Source organism: Nerophis ophidion, linkage group LG04 (genome assembly GCF_033978795.1).
Source record: "Nerophis ophidion isolate RoL-2023_Sa linkage group LG04, RoL_Noph_v1.0, whole genome shotgun sequence".
Taxonomy (NCBI): Eukaryota; Metazoa; Chordata; class Actinopteri; order Syngnathiformes; family Syngnathidae; genus Nerophis; species Nerophis ophidion.
In genome coordinates, this window is record NC_084614.1 from 25,880,294 (window position 1) to 25,907,467 (window position 27,174).

The 27,174-nt window shown below is 38.9% G+C and overlaps 1 protein-coding gene across 3 annotated transcripts in view; it reads right to left on the reverse strand.

Moving 5' to 3' along the window:
• pld2 (phospholipase D2) overlaps positions 1–27,174 on the reverse strand; it is a 50,038-nt gene that overhangs the window by 2,740 nt on the left and 20,124 nt on the right. The window contains exons 2-22 of one of the 3 annotated variants that reach the window (XM_061897660.1): positions 25,982–26,140; positions 25,772–25,899; positions 22,475–22,617; positions 22,283–22,376; positions 18,273–18,338; positions 18,118–18,176; positions 17,782–18,027; positions 17,550–17,693; positions 15,387–15,470; positions 15,234–15,312; positions 11,184–11,294; positions 10,906–11,109; positions 10,692–10,836; positions 10,496–10,614; positions 7,430–7,543; positions 6,535–6,639; positions 6,078–6,166; positions 5,798–5,911; positions 3,714–3,760; positions 3,332–3,466; positions 2,128–2,281 (exon numbers count right to left, since the gene is read on the reverse strand). In XM_061897660.1, coding sequence (XP_061753644.1) covers positions 2,128–2,281; positions 3,332–3,466; positions 3,714–3,760; positions 5,798–5,911; positions 6,078–6,166; positions 6,535–6,639; positions 7,430–7,543; positions 10,496–10,614; positions 10,692–10,836; positions 10,906–11,109; positions 11,184–11,294; positions 15,234–15,312; positions 15,387–15,470; positions 17,550–17,693; positions 17,782–18,027; positions 18,118–18,176; positions 18,273–18,338; positions 22,283–22,376; positions 22,475–22,617; positions 25,772–25,899; positions 25,982–26,114 — 2,513 coding nt within the window. In that variant the 5' untranslated portion in view covers positions 26,115–26,140. Of the gene's footprint in view, positions 1–2,127; positions 2,282–3,331; positions 3,467–3,713; positions 3,761–5,797; positions 5,912–6,077; positions 6,167–6,534; positions 6,640–7,429; positions 7,544–10,495; positions 10,615–10,691; positions 11,110–11,183; positions 11,295–15,233; positions 15,313–15,386; positions 15,471–17,549; positions 17,694–17,781; positions 18,028–18,117; positions 18,177–18,272; positions 18,339–22,282; positions 22,377–22,474; positions 22,618–25,771; positions 25,900–25,981; positions 26,141–27,174 lie in introns of all 3 variants that reach the window. The other 2 variants (XM_061897658.1, XM_061897661.1) reach the window with 2 other exon arrangements.

The window sequence follows — 27,174 nt, forward strand, 5'->3', positions numbered from 1 at the left end:
CTGCTGCCTGGTTAATAAATGACTCGCAATGACTGCACTTCAGGCAACTTTATAAGATCGAGAAATTGTTTCTATTAGCCATTGTACTTGCATTGGACCAAGCAGCGGAGCAAACAATTCTGGTGCGATGCAGAGCACCGCAAGGGCCCCATTGAAATTGCAGTGTTTTTTAATTATCATTATAATTATATGGGTTTTGATGCCTTTTTGAGGCAATAACAAGCACGAAAAGTCCCCAAATTTTGCAAACTCGTCAGGTTTGGCGAAAAATGTTATATTTTTTCAAATGTTTTTACAGAAACATTTTTTTTTACCTATCGCATGTTTTTATGTTCATACATGTGAGTCATTTGTTTTTGTTTTTAAATTGGGGTGTGTTGTGGCTGTTTTTGTTGTTATATGTATTTCTGTAATTTTGTTTTGCTGTCCTCTTGGCCAGGTGACTCTTGGAAAATAGATGTTAATCTCAATCAGCTTTTTTTTCCACGTGGTTAAATAAAGGATAGTGATTGACTGATTAAATAACACATGTCCGTTAGTAATAACCAAGAGAAATGTGCACAGACAGACATGTCTTATTTGTATTCATATACATTTTGTACACGCATCTTGTGCATTTAATACTTATTATTGTGTGAATACTGAAAAGTATCACAATTTCAATATTGTTTCTAACCTAAACTACTGTGTGCCACAATAAAAAACTATGCACATTTACAGTATACATTTCCACATAAAGTTTTCTTTAAATGAGGGAGAAATACTACACGGTCTAGCTCCATCTTATCTTGCCGATTGTATTGTACCATATGTCCTGGCAAGAAATCTGCGTTCAAAGGACTCCGGCTTATTAGTGATTCCCAAAGCCCAAAAAAAGTCTGCGGGCTGTAGTGCTTTTTCATTTCGGGCTCCAGTACTCTGGAATGCCCTCCCGGTAACAGTTCGAGATGCCACCTCAGTAGAAGCATTTAAGTCTAACCTTAAAACTCATTTGTATACTCTAGCCTTTAAATAGACTCCCTTTTTAGACCAGTTGATCTGCCGTTTCTTTTCTTTTTCTTCTATGTCCCACTCTCCTTTGTGGAGGGAGTCCGGTCCGATCCGGTGGCCATGTACTGCTCGCCTGTGTATCGGCTGGGGACATCTCTGCGCTGCTGATCCGCCTCCGCTTGGGATGGTTTCCTGCTGGCTCCGCTGTGAACGGGACTCTCGCTGCTGTGTTGGATCCGCTTTGGACTGGACTCTCGCGACTGTGTTGGATCCATTATGGATTAAACTTTCACAGTATCATGTTAGACCCGCTCGACATCCATTGCTTTCCACCTCTCTAAGGTTCTCATAGTCATCATTGTCACCGACGTCCCACTGGGTCATTATTGTCACCGACGTCCCACTGGGTGTAAGTTTTCCTTGCCCTTATGTGGGCCTACCGAGGATGTCGTAGTGGTTTGTGCAGCCCTTTGAGACACTAGTGATTTAGGGCTATATAAGTAAACATTGATTGATTGATTGATTGAAATTCAAGAGTGACATCACTGTCAAAAACACCAATATTGCACCACCTCATGGAATGTTTACAATAAATCACTACCCAAACAATTCCCACCTATAGAGTATATATTTTTGGGAAATGAACATTTAAAATATGCTGATCCTATATAACTGCTGCTACTGATTGTTTTCATGATAAAAACGAGTTACTAGTGGTCTACCTCTGAAAAGTGCAAATATAACAACTAGAGTTTTCTAAAAAGCTCTGAGAGGAACAACACAGAACACTGGCTTCTTTCAAAAAGCCACAAATCCATATCTATTGTAAATGTAAATGTGTTTGAGAGCATGCAAAGTTAATGTAAATGCGGGCACGATAACCAGGAAATGGTGGTACAGCAAAGAGAAACTACCTACCACACATACAGAAAAGAAAAGTCCAAATAACAAACCCCAAAAAACACAACCCGCGACTACTATAATTGTAAGTAAATTTGGAAAAATCTAGACGCCAAAGTCGTTTATAATAAGCGGACTTGGCACCACTGTCCTCAAGTGTCAATGACATGCTTCTAAATTAGAAAATCATCATCTTGGTTTTGGGGAAAAACATATGACAACATAGTCTTTACTGACCCGAAACACTCTTTGCGCAGAGCAAGCGCAAGAGGTCCTGCTTCGTACTCCTCCCCTCCCATTATGGACGGGATTCTGTCTTCATCTTCCACAAACACTGCCAGCTCACTGTCTCGGCTACCCAGCATGCTGCGATCGTTGATGTTGGCTGATCCTGGATGAAAAATGGGTACAAGCTCTTTTTTTTTGTAACAGTTGCTTTCATAACATTTTTTGTACTGTATTTATTTTAAAAGACTGGACTGTTTTCCCTCTTTTTAAATGTATTTATTTGTAAACTTTTTTTTCTCTATGTCTTTTTGAGTGTTTAATTTTTTTGTTTTGTTTTGTTGGAAGTGAATGGGTGGTTGGGTGTGGAGAGAAAGGTTTCACTACAAACATTGAGGGGGAAGAAATATTAACAAATAGCAATACAAAGCAAATAGGAAAATACTTTTTCCCGAAATTTCCTGTATTGTTTTAAAAAGGTATGAATGTGCATACCATGTTTTTAAAAATGATGTACAATGTGCCGTTGAAATGTAATTGTCCATCCATCCATCCATTTTCTACCGCTTGTATGGTGTTATATATAATCAAATTCTAAATTGGGATGTGGTGGCTAAAATAAATGGATCGCTATAGGACATAATTTAATAAAAGAAACAAGTCACACTCATAAACAAATAAGGGCACATCTCTGTTTGAACTTTGGTACGTACATTTTGGATGATTAAAGCAACCAAGTCAAATGATGTGAAGTAAAATAAAATGTTATATTATATATGCTACCAAAAATTAGGGGAGATATACTGACATCAAAGTGCATTTTCATTCACGAATCACTAAAAATGTACAGAGTGAAACCTTCAAAATTGTGCAAAATATTGGAGCAGAGCCATCGCACATTGTACTCTAACTCAATGAAAGAACAAAATCTGCAGGTTTTTCATGAATTTCCCAAGCTCAAATATTACCAGACCTGAAATATTGGACTTTTTCTGCAAAATAACTAACATACATGGCTATAATTCCATCAGATATTTTCTCCTCTGCTGCTTTAAAAAAAGAGGCACATGTTTGCTATGATATATTGACAAGTATTAACAAACATTACAGCGCTTGACTCATTTGCTATATTTAGATATTTTTAATAAAGCATCTATGTGACGTCCCAAGGTCAAGGGGATACTGTGATTTAAAATGAGTGGGCGGTGAAACTCACCAATTATGTAGCAGCGGTCGTCAGCGATAAGGGTCTTGCTGTGAACGTAGATTAGCTCTGTCACAAGCGACTGGGAGAGTTCAGACTTTGTTCTCAGCCCACAGACTGTGATGTACTCTGTCCACTGGTCCTCCACTGAGCGGCACAACAGAATCACATTATTTATCTGACATAGTATTCCATTCATTATACATACTTGGTTTGGAATGAATGTGAAGCAAGTAAAGAATGGAAATGGAGACAGAATGGTCAGATACTTAAGATCAGTGGCTTTGTTTAAAAAGACAACAAGAAAAGAAAGAAAAGAGAAACATGTTACAAGAGGACAGATGTGATTTAATGATTTGATGTGAATTATGAAGTTGGAACATAAATCACTTACATTCACTTAGTCTTGACAGGATGGAATGTTCCCCACGGCATATAGTCCTACAAAAAAAGCAATACAAATTGTGTGCTAAAGGAAATACATGCATGCATGTCTTGATTAAAGGGGACTTATGATGATTTTAATATTCATTTAAAACACTTCCTTGAGGTTTCTAGTACCACTTAAAAAAACTTGGTCTCCAAGTACCACCAAAATGACCAACATTAAAATACGTAGCGTAGTAGATCTAGGTTTTCATAAAAATAAAGACAGAGGTTTTATTTAACAATTATATTTATTATTTGTGGCCACATTACACACAGTTTAAACAGTAATACTGTGTTGGAATATAGGAAAATAAAACAGTGTACTTTAATCAAGTGATTCTTTGGCATACCACTAGATAGAGCTTGAGGATCACTGGTCTAGATAATATGTATTGGATATACTTTAGTGTAAATTCTACTCCACAGTCAATTTTATAACCCATTTTTTGCGCCTGTCTGCAAGGTGTTTGTTTTTGTCGGCGTTCCCAGATTATTTTCTTCAGCCACAGTTATCAAAAATATTGGAAAAATTATTTGTTAATAGACTTCATTGAAAAGCACAAATTATTATCCCATGGTCAACATGGGTTCCGACAAAAAAGGTCAACTTCATTAGCTCTAATTGACTTAATAGAGAACATTACTAATGGTATGGAGAAGAACAAATTTGTTATAGGAATTTTTATTGACCTGCAAAAGGCTTTCGATACCATTGACCACCAGATTTTGGTAAATAAACTGGAAAACTACGGCATAAGGGGATTGGCAGGGAAATGGCTGGAGAGCTACTTAAATGAGAAACAGCAGATTGTTCAATTATTCAATTAAAATATTTATATATATATTTAATATATCAATTAATATATTTATGAAGGGTTTTTGAATGGCTGCTATTTTTTAGAATACTAAAAAAAATAAAAATCTCACGTACCCCTAGGCATACCTTCAAGTATCCCCAGGGGTAAGCGTACCCCCAATTTGCGAACCATTGCTCTACAATATGTCATCGCGTCCACTTTTACATCACACAACCAGCGTGCCGGCTCAGTAACATGTTGTATGAAGCTTATGCAGATCCACGTGAATGCAAGACATACTTGGTCAACAGCCATACAGGTCACACTGAGGGTGGCCGTATAAACAACTTTAACACTGTTACAAATATGCCCCACACTGTGAACCCACACCAAACAAGAATGAAAAACACTTTTCGGGAGAACATCGGCATTGTAACACAACTTAAACACAACATAACAAATACCCAGAACACCTTGCAGCCTTAACTCTCCCAGGCTACAAGATACATCACCTCAACCTACGCAAGTAGAGGATGTGGGGGGTGAGGGGTTTGGTGGTGTATATTGTAGCCCGGAAGAGTTAGGGCTGCATGGGATTCTGGGTATTTGTTCTGTTGTGTTTATGTTGTTTTACGGTGCGGATGTTCTCCTAAAATGTGTTTGTCATTCTTGTTTGGAGTGGGTTCACAGTGTGGCACATATTTGTAACAATGTTAAAGTTTTTTTTACGGCCACCCTCAGTGTGACCTGTATGGCTGTTGACCAAGTATGCCTTGCAATAACACATGTGCGTCTTAAATAGCCAGATACAACATATAACTGGGCTTGCATGCTGTATGAACAGGATCGAGGTGGAGCTAGAGACAGTGCCATCATGGCACCCCCTGAATATTGTTGATTGGGAGAAAGTCGACAGGAATTCTAGAGAATGGATGCCCTGAAATTCAGGGGTCTCCCGGGAAAATTGGGAGCGTTGGCAAGTATGACGCTGCCAAGCGCCGTGCATGCGTTCATATTAAACTCGCGGGACGCACTAGCAATAAATTGTCATATCAAGGTGCGGGCCGCAAAATAACGTCTCACGGGCCGCAATTGGCCCGCATGTTTGAGACCCCTGTTATAGAGTCTACTAAGAGATATAAAATAGAACAATGGGCTACTTTTTATTCGAAATGGCAAAAGCGGAGAATAAGAGAAAAAGAAAAATAAGGACCCTATTGACTACAACTGAATAAAAATGGCTGAGTCTTACCTGTAAGTGAAGTGAAGAATGGCTTGGATGGCATTCCCTCCTCCAGTACGGATGTCTCCTTCAAATCCAGGTAACAAAGGGATTACCACATACACTCTATACTTCTTTTGCTCTCTGTTAAGAAAAAAAGACAACAACAAACATTCTCTATTATCATTTTTTATATTATTATTGGAATAACATTACATTTATTCAAATGGTTTTGTATTGTGTGATTTTTTCACATTCTTCCTTATTGTGTAAATATTATTTGTATGAAACCAAAAAAAGAGTGCCACACCTGTAAGCCCGCAGGATTCGGTTCACAATGGCATCCCCGATCCCATTATAGACCGTCTTATCATCGGCACAGCTGATGAAGAACTGGTTCTAATGGCGAAAAAAAAAGCAGATGGTGGCTCAGTATGAGGCGAGGACTTAAACAGGTAGCCTCCTGCCAGGGAAGGAGGGTGGGGTTTCATTCAGACTCATCAAACCTCATGAATAGAATTTCAGTGTGTCACCGGCATGCAACTAATGAGTAGTGAGAAGAACGCTGCACTGCAAACCAGCACAAAACACTTACACTTCCTAACACCGTGATAAAATAAGGCCAATTAGCAGTTAAATAAAAAAAGGTCTTCTAGTTTGATGAAGTCAAAATGCATACTGTATTGCTTTGGTAAACAAGTTAACACATCAATAAAAAGACCAGATACACATTCCAATTGTCGATTTACAAGCCATTCCTTCATTACCTCGATGTAGATGTAGTGCTCACTGTTTTCGATGGTGTGGACGTAGGCATTGAGGATCGAATTCTCACAAGTTCCAGTTGACCAACGATCTGCAGAACGTAACACCTGGAAAAAATAACGTGGAATCGTACTAATATATTCTCAGCACAATTTAATTGAGTGTTGCTTATTTCCTACCGTATATGTGCCTATTTTCCACCAGAATTAGGTCTACACCAAGGAGAACTAAGATTTAAGTCTATACATTACTTTCTTCCAGTGTGGTTTAGTTAGCAGGTGCACAAACAAGGAAGCAGATGTAATACAGCTCAATGTCACTGATACTGAATCCTGTAAAGAGGAGAAACCAAACCCGCTACCTGTGCCTGATACATGAAAGAATGCTGCAGAATAATGGGGTTCAAGTTACAAGATCAACACACGGTCAACCGCCTCTTCTTTTAATCCTAACCCTTTAATTTTAAAGACGCCCCTTGAGCTTGTAATTTGATCAATACTAGAAGTAGATTAGGTTTAGCAAATGTGACACTTCCACTTGTTTATCTATGGCTTCAGAGAACACCATTGTTAAGTTTATTTTAGAGTTATTCCCTACACACAGTGAATGTTAACCCTGACTTGTACACTAGTACTAACAAAGTGTGGGAACGAGCTTCAAATCACTACATAGGCATAAGAGAATGTATGCAGAGGATGAAGAATGGATTTGTGAGGGCTTAAAAAACATAATACAAAAACAACTGAACCCGGTGCTGCTGAAAAGTTTCATGTAAGTAACAAACGGAAGAAGAGGCGCTTCCATAGTTCCACAGAAGCATATACTGATCTACTGAGAATTCCTCCAAATGCCATCAAACTTTGTGACCTCATCTAGTGTGTGAGCAAATACGAGTACCTGTACTTTGGCTTTCTGTGATGCAGGAACAGTGAATGTAAGTCTGTCACCAGTACAATGAGATTTAGGGAGAAGGTAAGGGTAGAAATCGTCTTTGTACTTGTTTTTGAAGATCTAGAAAGACAAAGCAAATGAAAGCCAGATCATTTCCGACTGCCCTCTTAAAATCAACATCTTGTTATCCTGTATAATAACAATTATGCATGAACCCGATAAGGTCCAGCGGGTTAAAAATAAAAATAAGTTGATGCGATGGATGTTTGATACTAAATATTTATGGCCGACTCCTGGCATGATTATGGCAACCGGTCCCTTCAGTAGCTGATTATCACCATGATTGTCGTGTTTTGCTGGTTTCTACTTTCAGAGATTGAATTGCCTCAAGAATAAAATTGTCCTTTGTTTCTGCTAAACTCCTTTTCAGCGATGAGTCAACATGTCCTTTGTCATAGTTTTAGTCCGGTTTAGCGGTATCGCGGCCGCGTCCATTTAAAAGCAAATAGAGATAATTGCCTTTTTAGCATTGCTTTGAACTCTGTCATCGTGACAGATTTATAGCCGCATTTGTAAAACATACTATTAAGTTCATACAGTAGCCAAACATTTTCCCTTAAGATATAGTCTCTAAAAATATTGGTTTTTCATCGTTTTTGCCCATTTTCTTGTGTTTTGTTAACTTTTTCAATTAATGCCAAAGCGGCTTAGAAGTTTTGAATTTGCGTCACCGCAGTAGGAGATATCCAACACTGTTCGTTTACCTTTGGACCTACCAACTAATTTTTTTATTGTATCATATACACTCAGTATACTACCTGGAAAATAAACACTTGACTATTGAACATATTGGATTGAACTGAATTTTAGTTTTTGATGTAGTCTTTTGTTTATTTTTCAAACGTAATTATTTATAGTCAATACAAATCATTACATAACTTATAAAATATGGTTAAATGATTTTCAAAGCTCGAGCATAAAAAATATGGTGTAAAACTACACACGCACGTGCACACACGAACGAACGGACGCACGCACACACACACACACACACACACATCCACACATGCGCACACACATACTATACCAGGGGTCGACAAACCGCGGCTCCGGAGCCACATGCGGCTCTCTGACCACTCTGATGTGGCTCAGCCGCATACTTGCCGACTGCCCAAAGAAGTCCGGTAGATTTCCAATTTTAAATTCTCCATCAGAAATCTCCCGGGTACAAATGTTTCGATTTTCACCCAGACATCAACTTTGAGGACGTGCCGTGATGACAATGCCTCTAACACCCTTTCTACATGTCATCGCGCCAGGATTTTCACCATGCTATCTGCGTGCCGGCCAGCCGGTCAAATTTTAGATGCAACCTCTATCTGAACGCATACGCAACTGCAAGGCATACTTGTTCAACAGCCATACAGGTCACACTGAGGGTTGTGATATAAACAACTTTAACACTCTTACTAATATGCGCCACACTGTGAACCCAAACCAAACAAGAATGACAAACACATTTAAGGAGAACATCCGCACTATAACACAACATAAACACGACAGAACAAATACTCAGAATCCCATGTATCGTGACTCTTCCGGGCTCCATTATACACCCAGCTACCACCAACTCAACCCCACCCACCTCAAACGACGCACGGAGGGGTGGGCGAGGGGGAGGGGGGGGTGTATGGGGGGGTTGGATTGGTGGTAGCTAGGTGTATATTGGAGCCCGGAAGAGTCACGATACATGGGATTCTGGGTATTTGTTCTGTCGTGTTTATGTTGTGTTATAGTGCGGATGTTCTCCTTAAATGTGTTTGTCATTCTGGTTTGGTGTGGGTTCACAGTGTGGCGCATATTAGTAAGAGTGCTAAAGTTGTTTAAACGGCCATCCTCAGTGTAACCTGTTTTGCTGTTGAATAAGGATGCCTTGCAGTCTCTTACGTGTGTCTGCAATAGCCTCGTCAAACAATTCTTTGGGCTGGCAAGCTATTTGTACAAGCTGTAAGGGCGGTAGTGACATCATTGTATGCCCTTTTTATTGTTCATTGGGTGAACACCAGCGTACATTCGAGAGAATAATTACTCTGAAATTTGGGAGTCTCCCGGGAAAATTGGGACGGTTGGCAGGTGTGACGCTGTTAAGCGGCAATCATATAAAACTTGCGGGCCGCACTAACATTACATTTTCATATTGAGGTGGGGCCGTGTGCACAAAGCAAAAAAAAACTCTGTATGCAGTATTATTTCATTATATATTTCAAAAGAGTTATGTGGCTCCCATTGTTTTCTTTATTTTGTGAAACGGGTCAAAATGGCTCTTTGAGTGGTAAAGGTTGCCGACCAACACACACTCACACTCACACAGAGAGAGAGAATGATGTTATGTTAGCTTTATCTCGTTACATTACGTTTTTCTTGAATTCTTTCAAGTGCTGTCAAATAAGAATCTTTTTAGTTCGATTAATTACATTTTTTAATTGTGATCAATTATGACTAATCACAGTAAATTACTTGCTCGATTAATTTAAATAAACAAACAAATACCCCAAATTTGGACACAAATGCCTTTTATTGTCAAAATGTCATACACAATTTAAAAAAAATAAAATATACATAGTTTGTTTGCTCAAACCTTTGTAGCACTATCATCTAAAGTGCCAACTGGGTGAATTTTGATGCAACATTTTCCACAGAGTACACCAGTCAGAGTTTCCTCACTCATCTTTGCACTGGCTTTTGCATTGCCTTGATCACTGACTGTATAACAACCCATGCCTTTCAGGTAACCATCAGCGGTTAAAGTAAAGGAGCATGTATGGTCAAAATAAATTGGATGATTAATCAGCGTTGATACACGGTTAATGTGCCAATTTTTTGTGACTAATCATGAGTTAACTTGTTAAAATTGGCAGACTGCTGCTATTCTGTTTGACTTAATTACGACAAGGTGCTGCGGGCCAACAAAACTCAACCTGGGGGCCGCAAAATGCACCTCGGCCGCACTTTGCAAACCACTGCTTTAGATTATGTGGTTTATCCTGTTCATCTTATTTAAGCAAAACCAACCTTGGAGAAGTTCCAGCGCTGGATGAAGTGACGAGCTACGTCCCTAGCAGCACTTCCGTGAAGAGCTGATGACAGGTCGCGCCATGGCATACGTGGAACCTTAGTACGGTCGATGTTATCTAAAAAAACAACAACATCCTTTTAGCACCATTGTATCATGTATGTCTGCGCTAATACATTCATTTTGGGCATATACCCTCAAACGGTCTGTCCAGTTGGACCCAGTCTTTCCTAATAAAGTTGCTGTAGTCTTTGCCAAGCCACAGTTGGGTGTTGCCTGTCAGGTCAACAAGCTCCTGTTGTTGGCTATCAGATGGCGTTGATACGGCCACACCATTCTCCTGGAAAAGTGAAGAAAATTTAAAATACTTCATGTCATGACATACACGCCCAATCCCTGTCAGTCTTACATCTGCATCTAGCTCCTTCTTTGTCCCTTTCTCAGCAGTGTCTGTCGAGCCGAGGTCAGTTAACCGATACTGGCTGTCATCCCACCTTCCAAATGCCAGGTCAATTCCTCCCACAAAAGCTACTGTTTGGTCAATGGCCACCATTTTTTCATGGTGAGCCCACAGGACCACCACAGATGACACATGGTCAGGATGTCTCATTACCTGTTGAATAAAAAAACCTGTAAATTATTATTTTAAGGTGTATAAAATCACAGCTTGTCAAAAAGGTAACAGACCTTAATGTTTGGGTGCATATCCATGAGAGTCCTCTTACTGTGCTCGCTATTGATGCCAAGTGCGAGCTCTACCTCTTTGTAAAGCAGAACACACACTTTGACTCCTTGTTCCTGCAGCATAAAAAAAGAGGAGCTGACAAATGAAAATAAATAACTGAAAGTATACATGGAACTAAAAATTCTAAAAAAAAAAAAAAAATACTAAATCGGAAGACCACAAAGATTTTGAGAACTAAACAACAGTGATTATAGCGATCTCAAGATACCAAGCAAATATGTCTTGTATCACAAGTAAGCAATATAAGGATGATCATGAACTGCCAATGTTTGCCTAAGGAATACAATCAACGGTGGCGTTTTTTGACAGATTACGTCATCAGCTAATTAGGAACAATTCTCTATGACGCATAACACTGTAAGTATAGATATCAACATTTGCATTTGAAAATAAGCAACATTTTTATATAAAACTCACATCGGCAATGACGACGACTGAGAATGGCATTACCAATCGTAACATAAGCGAAACTGGAAGCAGAAGTAACATATTCAAAGTAAAACGTTTAACAATAGGAGTGCCTGCATAAACCCTAAAGAGAAACTGCATTTTTCTGAAAATGTCCCTATTGTTTACAATCATGTGCAAGACAATCAATCAATGTTTATTTATATAGCCCTGAATCACAAGTGGCTCAAAAGGATGCACAAACCACAACAATATCCTCGGTAGGGCCCACATAAGGGCAAGGAAAAACTCACCCCAGTGGGACGTTGACAATGATGTATGAGAACACAATGCATTTTTTTTTGCATTCTGAACATACATTTTTTTTTTCATAAAATGCAGCTAATGGGAGTCCCCTGTTACCTTAAGCCCTCTAACTATCTTTAAAAACCTCCATCAACGTTTTAAGTGTTTACATGTATATAATGTAATAACAGACAAGATCATAACAATATGTAATACGTACAATATGTAATATGTATATACTGAATTTTGGTCATTTTAAACATTATCGGGACTTCTTTCCTGTGCGCATTTATTTCAGTGCACATAGCAACGTACTTCCTGCTTTTCATTATACTCCCTACTTCCGGCAACAAAAGCCTGTGTTTGCTAATCATGGCAGATCTCGGAATAGATGGCTATTTTGTACAAATGAGGAGTCAGAAACTTATCTTTTTGAACCTGAATATAAGGAGCTGAGCACGAAGAGAGGGTTGTCAGTAGAGATAGAGTAAAGAATGCCGTGACTTTGTGGCGTAAATGTGGCGCTTACACCCAAGCTATGGCAACAAAATGGGAGTGCTTCTGCTACACTGAGTTATTATGGATGGAAAAGGTTCATGCATCTTCTTGTGCTGCTTAAAGAAATTGAATCACAACGAAAGACAAACTGTTTACAACTGCTAACAATCCCTGCAGTGGGACAAACTTTTTTCCACCTTTCCAAAATGTCTACATTCAGCCAGACCAAACAGACAACTGTCCTTCGAGAAAGTCACTTTAATATTGAGCAGTACAGATTGGTGTCCTATTGCATTGTGTTGTGCATTACAAACTCAAAAGTCATTTAGCTCCTGACCCAGAAGCTATAGCTTAGCTCAGGTGTGTCAAACATACGGCCCACAGGCCGTATCAGGCCCGCAAACAGGTTTAATCTGGCCCGCGGCCTGCAAGATAAGTTTGCTAAATATGGAAATGAACTGCATTTTTTACGAAATAAATTGCTGTTCTTAATGTGTCCACTAGATGTCATAATAGCAATTCAAGTGTAACCCACGTTACACATGACAGTGTTTGAAGATGACCTGTCAGTTGATTTTAAGCGCACTCTGGATTGACTGTCGCTACTCCAATCAGTGCAGGTGCAAGCAATCTGCTGCTCCTGTTGTGGCTGGCAGCTGATAATGGCAGTATCAACGCTCAATACTTTCTCGCATTGTGAATTATCCACTCAACGATGAAATAACGAAACTGTAAGATGCAAAGACTTAAGTCAACTTGACTGGAACAAAGAGGAAAATAACCATCCGGATTGTTATAGCCACAAATATCAAAAGCCAGCATATGTGATGGCATGGGTGATTTACATATCTGTGAAGGCACCATTAATGCTGAAAGGTACGTACAGGTTTTGGAGCAACATATGTTGCCATCCAAGCAACGTTATTGTCAGAGTTAGTTAGTGACGAACCCCAAGATGCAGAGAAGGAGGGAGGCATTTTGCAGGAAAACATGATTTAATTTGAAACACTAAGACAAAAAACAAAGGGTACAAACAAAAAGCGTGCACTTGGGCGGATAACAAACAAAACACATGGAAGCGAGCAGGTATCGAACAAGAAACAGAAGTTGTACTTATAATATGAAAACAAACTTGGAAGCAGGGAACAAAAGACAATAAGCTACAAACAACTATCAAATATAGCTTACCGCTACGCTGCATTGACACGATATGATACGACATGACAGGTAGCAACGACAAGAGCGACAATAATCCAGCACTGACTGGAGGAACAAAGCAGGTAAAAAAGGAGCGGGCTGGTTGACACCAGGTGTGGCCAGGTGCCAATCAGCCACAGCTGAGGGGAAAAAACGTTCAGGGAGAAACACAGGAAACAGACAAAATAAGAGCGCTGACAGGAAATAGTACACATACAGAGGAAACCAAGACAAATGCAGAAGAAAAAACTAAAACTCCAAAAACTGTCAGGGGAAAGCCTGACAGTTATCATGGACGCCCCCTGCTTATTTCAGCAAGACGATGCCAAGCCATGTGTTACAACAGCGTGGCTTCATAGTAAAAGAGTGCGAGTACTAGACTGGCCTGCCTGTAGTCCAAACCTGTCTCCCATTGAAAAAGTGTGGCGCAATATGAAGCCTAAAATACCACAACAGAGACCCCAGACTGTTGAACAACTTAAGCTGTACATCAAGTAAGAATGGGTAAAAATTCCACCTGAAAAGCTTAAAAAATTGGTCTCCTTAGTTCCCAAATGTTTACAGAGTGTTGATAAAAGGAAAGGTGGGAAAAATGCCCCTCTGCCAACTTTTTTGCAATGTGTTGCTGCCATTAAATTCTAAGTTAATGATTATTTGCAACAAAAAAAAAGTTTTCTCAGTTGGACCATTAAATATCTTGTCTTTGCAGTCTATTCAATTAAATATAAGTTGAAAAGGATTTGCAAATAATTGCATTCTGTTGTAACTTACGAATTACACAACGTGCCAACTTCCCTGGTCTTGGGTTTTGTAGTAACGTAGGAATCAGTTCATTGAAAACAAACTATAAACATGTATTTTAGCAAAAAACAAATAATGAAGATGTTTGTTTTGACAACTGCCAATAATCGTATCAGTAATACCTAGCTTTGGTTCGTATCAGTAAGAAAAACTGAATTATCACCGCCATCATTGGTGAAGTATTTCCCAAATTTCAAAATTGCGTTTAAAGGATAAAGAAAAAAAAATGGAAGTGCACCAAATCCCCCTTGTCACTGTTTGATTAGCAACCTCCTTATTTAAAAAATGAATGCATTTTACATGTTTTTTTTTTAAAACAATTTTTCACTAAAATATCTATTGATAACCTCAAATAATCGACAACTGCAGTAGTACGGTAGGAAGTTGTCATGTTTGCGCAAGTGTGTTGCATAAAATGGACATACCCAGCTTTATTGCAAAAAAAGGCAAGTTAAGCCACTAAAAAAGTTTTTCTTGGTGGAATAACAATAATATTACATGTATACAGAAGAATAGCAAGAAGAAATTAAATATCTCAAGGTGTGTAGATTACTGTAGATATTTCACTAATTTGCTATGCTATACAACCCAAATATAGGTATAAATGTGGATGTTTTTTTCAAATAGTTTGGCATAAATTGATTGACCTACGGTCTATTGACTTTTAATGAACAAAATGTATCAAAGTGGCATCTTTAAATTTTTCTGTATGCGATGCTGGCTGGAAAATGTTTGCACACACCTGCTGTAAAAATCAATTAAATTGAGTTTAAGAAAAGGTGAAAAAACAAAATAAAACCCACTGCTTTGCGTTTTAGAAGTTGATCCAAGCGCCAGAAGTTATCGGTCGCTGGTCTCTTCAGGAATATTTCTGGACTGAGCCTGGGAGAAAATGTCAGGGTTGTGTGATAAAGGTCAAGCTTCTCCCCCAAACTGCACTTCATCAAAAGCCTTACCACCAGTCCGTGATGAATATTTCTTCTTTAGCTTGTTCAAGTGCATCAGCAAGGTCGGCAAAGTAGCCACTTCCATTCAAATACCTTTAACAACAAAACACACTGCTTCAATTGGGGTAAAAGTTGGTTCACTTGGTGCATCGCGATCAGGTACCGACCGCGTTCATTTTAAGGGCTGCAACAATCGATTACTTTAGTAATTTATCAATTAGTTTGTTGGGTTAATTGAGAACCGTATTTTTCGGAGTATAAGTCGCACTTGCCAAAAATGCAAAATAAAGAAGGAAAAAAAACCATATATAAGTCGCACTGGGGTATAAGTCGCATTTTTGGGGGAAATTTATTTGATAAAACCCAACACCAAGAATAGACCATTTAAAAGGCAATTTAAAATAAATAAATAATAGTGAACAACAGGCTGAATAAGTGTACGTTATATGACGCATAAATAACCAACTGAGAAGGTGCCTGGTATGTTAACGTAACATATTATGGTAAGAGTCATTCAAATAACTATAACATAAAGAACATGCTATACAGTTACCAAACAATCTGTCACTCCTAATTGCTAAATCCGATGAAATCTTATACGTCTAGTCTCTTACGTGAATGAGCTAAATAATATTATTTAATATTTTACGGTAATGTGTTAACAATTTCACACATAAGTCGCTCTTGAGTATAAGTCGAACCCCCGGCCAAACTATAAAAAAAAACTGTGACTTATAGTCCGAAAAATACGGTAATTGGATAAAACACATGTTATAGCCTCAATGCATATTTTAGGGAACATTTTAAAATAAACACATTTTCTTGCCATAACCTTCATAGTTTTTTTCTCTAATAAATCCACATAAGTAATATTGAAATTGCACTTTTTATGTGTGCATCAAAAACTATAATTAATAATTAAAAATATTTAACTCTGCTTTTCGCTGCCAGACAGATCACGATACCTTCACATCACCGCTCTCATTTGCATTCTATTGCAGCGGCCGTGCGGAAACTATGTCCACGTATTTAAAGTTTCGGGCATTGTATGCAGTTCAGATTTGGTAATTTTTTTTAGTGACACTTAAACGATTAATCGAAGAAATAGAATATAAATCTGAGCTTTTTTCATATGTATTTGAATCTGCTGATCTTTTTCTTTTGTTGTTGTTATTGTTTTTGCTGTTGTTGTTGTTGTCTCTCTGTCTTATACCCCTATTGTCCCCACATTTTTCCCCCAACATCTGTCTTCCTTTTTTTCCTCTTTCTATCCCCTCCTTCTCCGGCCCGGCTGCACCAAATAATAATATAAATCCATTTAATAAAGTCAAATACAAATAAGGCAACAAGAGAAGTATCCCACATTTTTCTTTTGTAAAGTAAATATGTACAGCAAATATTGACATCTACATCAACAATATGATTTGCCTGAGAAGCTGGACAGGACAAAAAAATTTAATAAAAATAAATACATTTAAAAAATGGATTCATTGTTGCAGCCCTAAAGCGGAGTGATGTCTTCTTGTCATTCATCTACAATCCTTTTCGGACATGTTGTAATGACAAACTGGAAATGTTTAATGGGACATGTTGTAACTGAATGCATTTTCAAAATTAACTAATACCAATACCGACAGAACAGTAGCAACTCGCTACTGAGAAGCCCCGCTACGTAACAAAAATATTTGGGCCTCAAACTAAATTAGCAAAATGAGCTCACTGACACGGACAAACGAGCCAGTATGCCCAATTTGTTGTAAGATATAGCAGCAAAAAATAACAACAACAAAACAAACTTCCGGCCACAGTTTTTCGAACTGGGGAAAAAACTGCAATTCAAGATTTATTGAAGAAGAATTTTTGCTAACACAGATTGAGAGCCAGTTTTATTTTTATTGCTTGTTTACTTATTTAGGTTAAAAAAACATTACTGACCTTCCAATTTCAATGGCAAAGAAAAGTGATAAGCAATTAAAGTTTTGCAAAGGACATGTACCGGTATACTTTAATTATAATTATTCTGTAATATGATTACATTCGGGCTTAATTTGGTCTCAAAATAATGCTGACAATAAAAAAATGTATCAGCAATAAATTAAGGGACAATAAAACGTCCAACAAAATGTATTATTGGCAATGGCCTAAACACACACGATACAAAAGACAGCATACCATTTAGTGAGCGTGTTGTCTCGTGGAGGAGCAAACCCCTCAAAGCGTTGCACTTTGAGAAAATCACAGGTTTCTGCTAACCGGTTGATTTCATGACTCCACCAGTGTGCTTGTCTGTAACTACTGCATTTGATAATCAGATTCCTGAAGTCAAACAAGCATCACACACACCAAAATCACAAAATGACCCACATCAGAATGTACATTCCATCAGCGAACAGACCAGACTTACCGAGTGAAGTTCTCGATGCAGACTCCATATTTAGTGCCTGAGTAAGCACGGCCCACTTTCACTTTGAACTCTGGGTCAAACAGCAACACAAAGTTGATCTTGCCATTGTCTCGGTTCATGTACAACAGGAAAGAGCCTTTCACCACCAGCCAGCGGCGAGACCAGCGGAAGCAGAATTGATGATGGCCGATGCAATTCAGACCTTGGATGCGGTGACCCCCTGACCTCTTGAAAATGGGTCCTTCCCTGGGATTAGTACAAAAAAAAAAGATAACATACTCTTAGTCGCTCCGACTCTTTGTGTCTATCACAAACACAAAAATGGTCTCTGCTTACAAGCCTTTGGGCCCAAGATCGGTAACAAAAGATAGAGCACCGACTGACAGAAACTCCAGCTTGAAAAAAAGGAAAAGGAAAAGATAACAAATGCCTTTCAGCTAGAAATTATAACAGGATTACTATTTATGTCAGTGTTATTTTAACTTTTTTACCATACTGCGGTCACTCCTACAGAACCTGTTCTCCAGTAGACCATTCAGGTACTCCTCAAGGTATTTCTGCAGCAGAAAAGCAGGAAAAAAGAGAAAACTAAATGTTATTTAAAAAAAAAAAAAAACGTTTAGGAAAGAGAAAACAGGTCTTTATTGGCATTTATGTACACTATGCCCGACCTAGACAATTATTTTGACTCGAGGTCTACATTGATGAAAAAAATATGTCTGGGGGCAGGTGTGTGTGTAAAAATATGTATCATTTAGGAAACACTACTACACAAACTCACACAATAATGACTAATAGAATGCTAAAAGAACATTTTGACACACCACCTCAGTAAACACAATGGAATTTTACAATAAATAACACAGTATTTACGTAAAAACAATGAATGTAGGATTTACAATGTTAACTTCAAATAATAAAACACTGAAAATTAAAAACATATGAACGTCGCTACACTTTTACTTCTAAGATGTGAAGTGTGAAATTAACTATATTTATATAGCGCTTTTCTTTAGTGACTCAAAGCGCTTTACATAGTGAAACCCGATATCTAAGTTACATTTTTAAACCAGTGTGAGTGGCACTGGGAGCAGGTGGGTAAAGTGTCTTGCCCAAGGACACAACGGCAGTGACTAAGATGGCAGAAGCGGGGATTGAACCTGCAAGCCTCAAGTTGCTGGCACCGGCGCTCTACCAACCGAGCTATACCGCCCCAGATCACCTCCTTGTTTGAACAAAACACAACAAAAATGCAACAAAGAGTAAACATGAATGCAAATGGTAAAAAAACATGCACATATCTGATATGATATCTCTTTTCTGCAGAACTTTGTTGTAAAAATCTGTTTTCGGGTCTGTCCCTGACACCCCGCCTCCTCTGCTTGGTGCCTCGTCTGCCTGGCGTTGTTGTGACGTAGTCCCTATGATTACTGTAATGAGCCATATATCACTCAAAAGCGCAAATTCGGACCATTACAATACTTTGTAGTTCAAGATAAGTTGAAAACAGCACTGCACATCGGATTCACAGCTACAGTTTTAATGTTCGATAATTTGGATGCGCCTAGCAGGCCGGATTAAAAATTTTAACGTGCCGTCTGATCTATACTATGAAAGATAGACACTAGACAAGGGATATTCAACTAAATTGTTTTGGAGGGCCATTATTCCAGAAAGATAAGGCCATGAGAGACTGACTTATCCCTTCACTATTAGTCTTACTTTGTATTTTCCGGAGAACCAGCATTCTCTACAGTAGACATTAGATTTTGGTATATTTATTTTGTTACAGTTACAGGAGCCCTTTGCTGTTTTATGGACCTTCTGCAAAAATGTAAGACTCTCACAATTTTTTTTTTTCTGACCTCGTGGGCAGTGGCGTGTCTAGGGGGTGGCCTGTGGTGGCATGTGCCACCCCTAAAATCCGATAGGGGAACTCTTAGGTCAGGGTTCGGCAACCTTTACCACTCAGAGCCATTTTGACCCGTTCCACAAAGTAAAGAAAACAATGGGAGCCACATAACTCTTTTGAAATTTATAATGAAATAATACTGCATACAGAGTTTTTTTTTTTGCTTTGTGCTATGTATAAACCAGGGGTCTCAGACACGCGGCCCGCACTTTAATAGGAAAATGTAATATTAGCGCGGTCCGCGAGTTTTATATGAATGCTGCTTGACAGCGTCACACCTGCCAACGTCCCAATTTTCCCGGGAGACTCCCGAATTTCAGAGTAATTATTCTCTCGAATGTACGCTGGTGTTCACCCAATGAACAATAATACTGCCCTCTACAGCTTGTACAAATAGCTTAGCAGCCCAAACAATTGTTTGACGAGGCTAATGCAGACCCACGTAAGAGACTGAAAGGCATCCTTATTCAACAGCAATACAGGTTACACTGAGAGTGGCCGTTTAAACAACTTTAGCACTCTTACTAATATGCGCCACACTGTGAACCCACACCAAACAAGAATGACAAACACATTTCAGGAGAACATCCGCACTATAACACAACATAAACACAACAGAACAAATACCCAGAATCTAATGTATCCTGACTCTTCCGGGCTCCATTACAGACCCAGCTACCACCAACCCAGCGTGTATCGAGGCATGCTTCACGTAGGGAAAGAGCTTGAAATGATGATGTGTGAAGCCAGCCTCGATACGCGGTGGTACCACAAGACCGCTTAGGGATGCAGTTCAGATATTACGAGGAGATTCGACAAAACCTAAACCGCCGGTGCGTCATTGAAAATGTGGGCTTTTGAGAGTTGTGGACTGTTTGGAATCTTGAAAGAGAATAAAAATAGAAATATTTAAATGCCAAAAAAATGAAAGAAAAACTGCGCATGATATTAAATTGGAAGGAAAACTTAATCCAAGCCGTTTACCGCTCCATGGGCAATACAACGCAATATTGAAACAAAACAATATAGACATGCCAAATTCTGAACTTGTTACAGCAATTGTCGGTAAGCGCAGTGGTCTACACATCTACCTTTCAATACACATGATTTGGGTTTGAATGCCGTCAGCGTCACCTCGCAGACATTGAATCAAGTTTACATTTTAATGAGGTAACGATCTGTAGCGTATTTATTCTCTTTTAAGCAGTCACCAGAAATCAACAGCTGGATGACGGAGAGGTTGTGTCAAGAAAAAAAATGAATTGCTTAAAATAAAAACTCAACTAAATCTCTGCTGTTTTTACGTCATTGTCCAAGTTACATTATAGGGTCATCTTCGTCCTTAAGTTGTGGTTAGAGTGTCCGCCCTGAGATCGGTAGGTTGTGAGCTCAAACCCCGGCCGAGTCATACCAAAGACTTTAAAAATGGGACCATTACCTCCCTGCTTGACACTCAGCATCAAGGGTTGGAATTGGGGGTTAAATCACCAAAATGATTCCTGGGAGCGGCCACCGCTGCTGCTCACTCTGACAATCATTGGTACTTTAACGTTAACTTAAGCCAATAAGCAATTTTCCTAAAGTGAAAACATTACACAACCTGCCATATCATATAATATTACCTTGTTGGCAGAATACAAATGTAAATGCTTTAGGATGCATTATTACTTAATGTCAGCAATTGTCTTACAAGAAGATTCACGCCATATGGGTGGTGGTGAGCTACTATAGTAGTTACAGTTGCCGTGGGGTACACGGACAGGTTTACGGGTGCCACCCCTGCAAAACTAGGCAACCCCCTTGTGCCACCCCTGCATAGCTAGATGACCACCTTGTGCCACCCCTGAAAAAAAAGTCTGGACACGCCACTGCTCGTGGGTCTCCAGTTGAAAACCCCAATGATGAAAAAAACTGATCTATAATGGAACCATGAGGAACAATCAGTATAACTGAAGAAGTTAAACAAAAGATGACTGGTTCCATCTGGAGTAAACATGCTATAGCGACAACTTGGTTGCATAAATCACATTACAAAAAAGTTCTTAAAGGGGACGGTGTGGCGTGGTGGCTATGGCGTCCCTGCCAGAAACTTGAGGGTTCCAGGTTTGCTCCCCGCCTCTTCGCATCCAAATCACTGCCGTTGTGTCCTTGGGTAAGACACTTCACCCTTTCCCCCAGTGCCGCTCACACTGGTGAATGAATGAATGAATGATAGGTGGTGGTCGGAGGGGCCATAGGCGCAAATTGGCACTCACGCTTCCGTCAGTCTACTCCTTTGAGTATCTAGTTGATAGAAAGCCGCTATTTAAATCGAATCCATTATTATATATTTAGGAATGCCTCAATTATTTAAATCACCAAGTTAGGTTCTAAGTTTGCTAGGTAGGTTAAAATGTCAAGAATCTGGCAATGTGTGTACAGAGGTCCAAAATGTTTTGTCTCCTAGGTTTGAACTGAACCTTGGGGCCAGTATGGCGTCATTCCTAGGCTGGCAGTTAAATAGCCGTGCACCAGACGGTTGTCACAGGAAAGTAAAGTACTGTATGTATCCTAGTATTTGTGTAGAATCTGACAGTGTTTTTCTGATACCATTTTGCTGGAGGTCCTTCTTGTCCGTTCAGTCCCATGTAGACTGGGCATTTCCTCCGACATGGCTCTCAGCTGCTGCCTCTCCTTTGCAAATCTGTGGGCGATATTTGAATCCTTAAACATCAGCTTCTGACTTAGTGTGCCTCTGAAACAACCTATCACTCGGGGATTTGCATAATGAGATGCGCTGACCTTCCCAGAGGCAGCAAGTGAATCATCATCCGGTGGTTGTAGAGGTCTCGATGCACGTCCTGGAAGTTCTTGTACTTCCTCTTCACCGTCCAGTGGAATGGCCCATGAGTTAGTATTACTGTGTACAGAGTCCCTACATGGACCTGGAGTGTGAACGATAGATGTATATTGCAAAATTGTAATCAACATACCAAATAACGAAATGCATTGCATATCGCACTCCCAAATAGTTCCCTAAAAGCAGGGGTCAGCAGGATTTTTTTTAACACTGACTTAGGGGAAATATGTATTGTTTAAAAAGAGTTTTATCATTTTTAATTGTCTGTGAAGCTGTGAATGTGTCCTGACTTTTAAGAGAGAGAAAAGCAGAAGGTGTGTGTCTGAGGCTATGCTCACACTGGAGGGTATGATGACTAATTCAGATTTTTCGTTCAATCCGAATTTTTTTATGCAGTCGTTCACATTGCACAAAAAGATACTTCTAATGTGATCAGAATGAGTGCCTGAACTGACCCGCATGCGCTGCATTGTGTTTACAAAACATGTATTGTGTTTCCCCATTCTAGCAGGTCTCAGTCCTGGAGCATTTCGTTCAACCGGAGTCAACATTTTCTAAACCAAATTATTTTGCGCCGGGGATTAAGACAGAAGAGGGCAAGAAGCTCTCTCGGTTTGTGGGGGATTTGCTACGACATCTGCCTCGAGGAGCGTGTGGGCAAACAGTCAAAGCCAGGAGAAGTGGGACATTGACGGGAATTCAAAAACATCTTCCTTTCATCTCTTTTCTGCTCATTCGTCTTATATTTCTTTCAGCGACCTTTAGCAAAGAACTATGACTCGGTCGAATGAATGCGACTCTATTGTTCATATATATATCCACATATGAAAGAGGATTGAGTCAGATTTGACAAATGTTGAATTGTGCTGTACACATGAAAAAAATCGGATACACGCTACATATGGGCAAAAAATCAGAATTGACCTGCAGTGCGAACATAGCCTGAGAGAGGCGTCAGCTTAATTAAAGTTGCCACCCAGGAAAATAATAAAGTTGAATTATGCATAGACAGAATCCTTAGCCTGTACAGTTGAAAAAAAAATCCTAACTTTTTAAAATTAAAAGGGCTGTTTGCAACCTTTAAGCGGATGCTTTTGAGGGCGCTAACTTTCCAAAGTGTTGTAAGCATTACATCATGCCCTCTTAGAGCTTTTTAAGGTGCGTTCTATTTACCTCAGAAGTTGAAAGTGTGAGCTGGGAATGATGTCAAAGCTGAGCTATGAGTGTTCCAGTTACGAGGACAAAAATCAATATGGCCACATGTAGAAAGCCATATCTGAATCTGAACAACTTGTGGACAAATATGAGCTCCTCTGCAATATTCAAAACCGGTGAATGAAGAAGAAAAACAGAGGCTATTGCCAGCGATGTGGAACGAGTAAAACACATTAAAAAAGCACCTTGCAATACAGTCTCAATACCATATAGGTACGTCTGGCAATACCTCATATACGGATGATTTTTAGTGAGACAAAAACTAGTGAGAAGTGCTAATAACAGATATTACAGAAGATTCTATTCATGTTTACACTCTGAACAGCCATCTTTGAAAGGCAACTCCGAGGTGATGAGGACTCCGACTTTCGGAGCAGAAATCCGACCTTGAAGGGTGTTCCAGTTGAAAATTTCCAATCAGAACTTTGGAAGCGCCTACTTCCCATACAAACTGAATGCACCAATAGAGCATAAAAAACATACGTAATACGCACATTAACTATGGGACGGCGTGGCACAGTTGGGAGAGTGGTTGTGCCAGCAACTTGAGAGTTCCTGGTTCAATCCCCACCTTCTACCAACCTTGTCACATCTGTTGTGTCCTTGAGCAAGACACTTCCCCCTTGCTCCTAATGGGTACTGATTAGGGCCTTGCATGGTAGCTCCCACCATCAGTGTGTGAATGGGTGAATGTGGAAATAGTGTCAAAGCGCTTTGAGTACCTTGAAGGTAGAATAACCCATTCACCATTTACCATAACTGTGTGTGTTGTTAGCTTATGATAGCAATAAGACTAGCTAACGTGAGGTATCATCGAATGTATAGTCCATCAGAACAACAACACGACTGCAAAAAAGTTGGTTATCTTCGACTGCTTTTGTATGAGCGCATGCGCTCCATGCATGTACGTGTTGACAAGGCAGCAGTGGGTGACAAGTCTGGACGCCAGACAACCTATTTTCAATCAATATAGTTATAAAATATAGACATAAACAAAAATCTTTTTTGTTAAACCACTAGTGATGTCATGATCTCACAGTTATCATTAGCTTCTTGTGATTTGTATTTCCTGTCCAGCGTTCTTATTTTTTTGTTCCACTGCCAGATTGCCTCCATTTACCACCACTCCTCTGGTCTTACTGCCGACCCCCTTACATGTCCCTGATTTGCAATCAGGACACACCTGTCCCTGGTTGCCAATCAATCAAGATGCTTCTAATGTTTACCCTGTCCCCTCGATGGGGTTGGATCATTTTACATTGCCCTTCACACATGTTTTGCTCTCTGTGCGCCTGCCAGCTGCACATTTTTTTTGTGTGTGTTACCAGCATTTTCACTAAAAAAAAGGGCTTATTTCATGCATTTGCCTGCCGTCTCTACACAGACGGCAGGCATGTGTCTAAACACATAACGTAAAAAATGGTAAGACAAGCCTGCTCTTGTTACATTTATTTTTCTTTTCTATATACATATATTTTTTACTTTGATCAAGTATCAGACAGCAGCATTATTGTTTTGTGGCAACGGATTATTTTTGTTTAGTGGAAGAGGGGCCAAATTGCTTTTTTGCTAGTCAAAGTCGTCAACATCTGCCCCAGAGAAAGTTAATTATGAGGACTAACTAGATCCGACTAACGATAAGCAAAGAAAAAACTGATGGAAATAAGAAGAAAAACATTACATTTCAAATAATTCAACCATATTATGTCAAAAAGTAATTACATTTTAACCAGGTCCCACAGCCTTTTGAGCAAATAAACGCCTCACCTCAAATAAACAATTTTTATCATATTACATCGCTGTACAATTATCACTAAACATTGTGCGAAAATGTTTGTATTATCATAAAATGACTACATAAAAACATGACCTCTTCTCTTATAGACGCCTTATGTCTAATAAAAACCTAGTACACTCTGCAGTTGACTAAATTAAAACCTCAATCACTATCGTGGGAAATATTTGGACTTAAGCACACTAACGGGTGTGTTTGTATCCAAAAAGTCAAACAATTCCACAGGTACCTTTGAGCGAGTGGTGTATTTCTCTGTATTGTTCACTCTGCATGTGATAGGCACACCGGGTATTAGGTAAGGTATACCCTCCTCCTTTAGTTCTGGAAGATGGTGCACCACACTGAAAGGACGACCATCTGTTTTGGGTAAAAAAAGCAAATAATTCACTGACATTTTAGTTCATTCAACAATCAATCGAGTCCTTCAGATATTTCTTACCACTGCTAGATAACAGACTGTCTATCTCATCTTGACCCAGATAGCGAAGGTCATGAGAGAAGCGTCTTCTCTCAAGGATTTGGGCGGCAGAAGCTTGATAGGGTTGTTCAATGTCATCCTCAGGACTCGCCATTGTGGTCCCAAGTACAAGCTTCTGTGCTGCAAAGACAAACACACGGAAGATTATTGTGTGTCGGGTTTACTAATACTCCGGTGAAGTTTATCAACACACAAAACACAAACAGTAATTTTGAAAATGTAAACACAAATTTTCAACATCAATTATTACCAATGAAAACATGAGTGAAAACCATTCAGCACACAACAGATGAACAAACGCAAGAAAACATGTCAAGATAAGTTTGTACATTGTAAAAGTTGGTATGTGTTTTTTAAACTCTTATGAGGTCACTTATGTGCAAACTCTGAACAACATTAATGAACATATTTTTGAAAGAATACCAGACCATCAAAATTGTGGCCATCAATATGCACTTGAAATGAGATATACAAATGGAAACCTCCTGTAGAGGGGTCAAAATTACACCATTCCCTAATTGTAGTAGGGGTGCAACAGTACACCTATTTGTAATCCGATTTATAGAAAGACACTAAATGACAGGAAGTGTGACTGCTTTGTGACAAAATCACGCGTTAAAAACATAAACAAGTGTGTTTGTTTAGACAAATGGTTAAACTAAAGAAAAGTAGATGCAGATTTAAATGTTGCACTATGTTAAGTTGTTTTTGAGTGTGGTTACTAAATTATTGATTAGTAACATTACCTTGTTTGTAATATTATTGCATGAACTTTCAAATTATGCACTTAATTTTTAATACACAAACTGTCACCAAGTTGTGAGCAAATCAAATCAATGACTTGCAGTTCAGTTAAATATTAACAAATGTTCTTGTATGGCATTCTTACTACAAAATTACATTTGTATCCATATATATAAATATATATATATATATATTATATACATACACGCGCGTGCGCACACGCACATATATATGTGTATGTATATGTACATATATATGTATATATATATATATATATATATGTATATATATATATATATATATACATATATATGTACACACATATGTACACATGTATATATACATATATATATACATAAATATAATACATACACATATACACACACATGTATATCTATATATATACATAT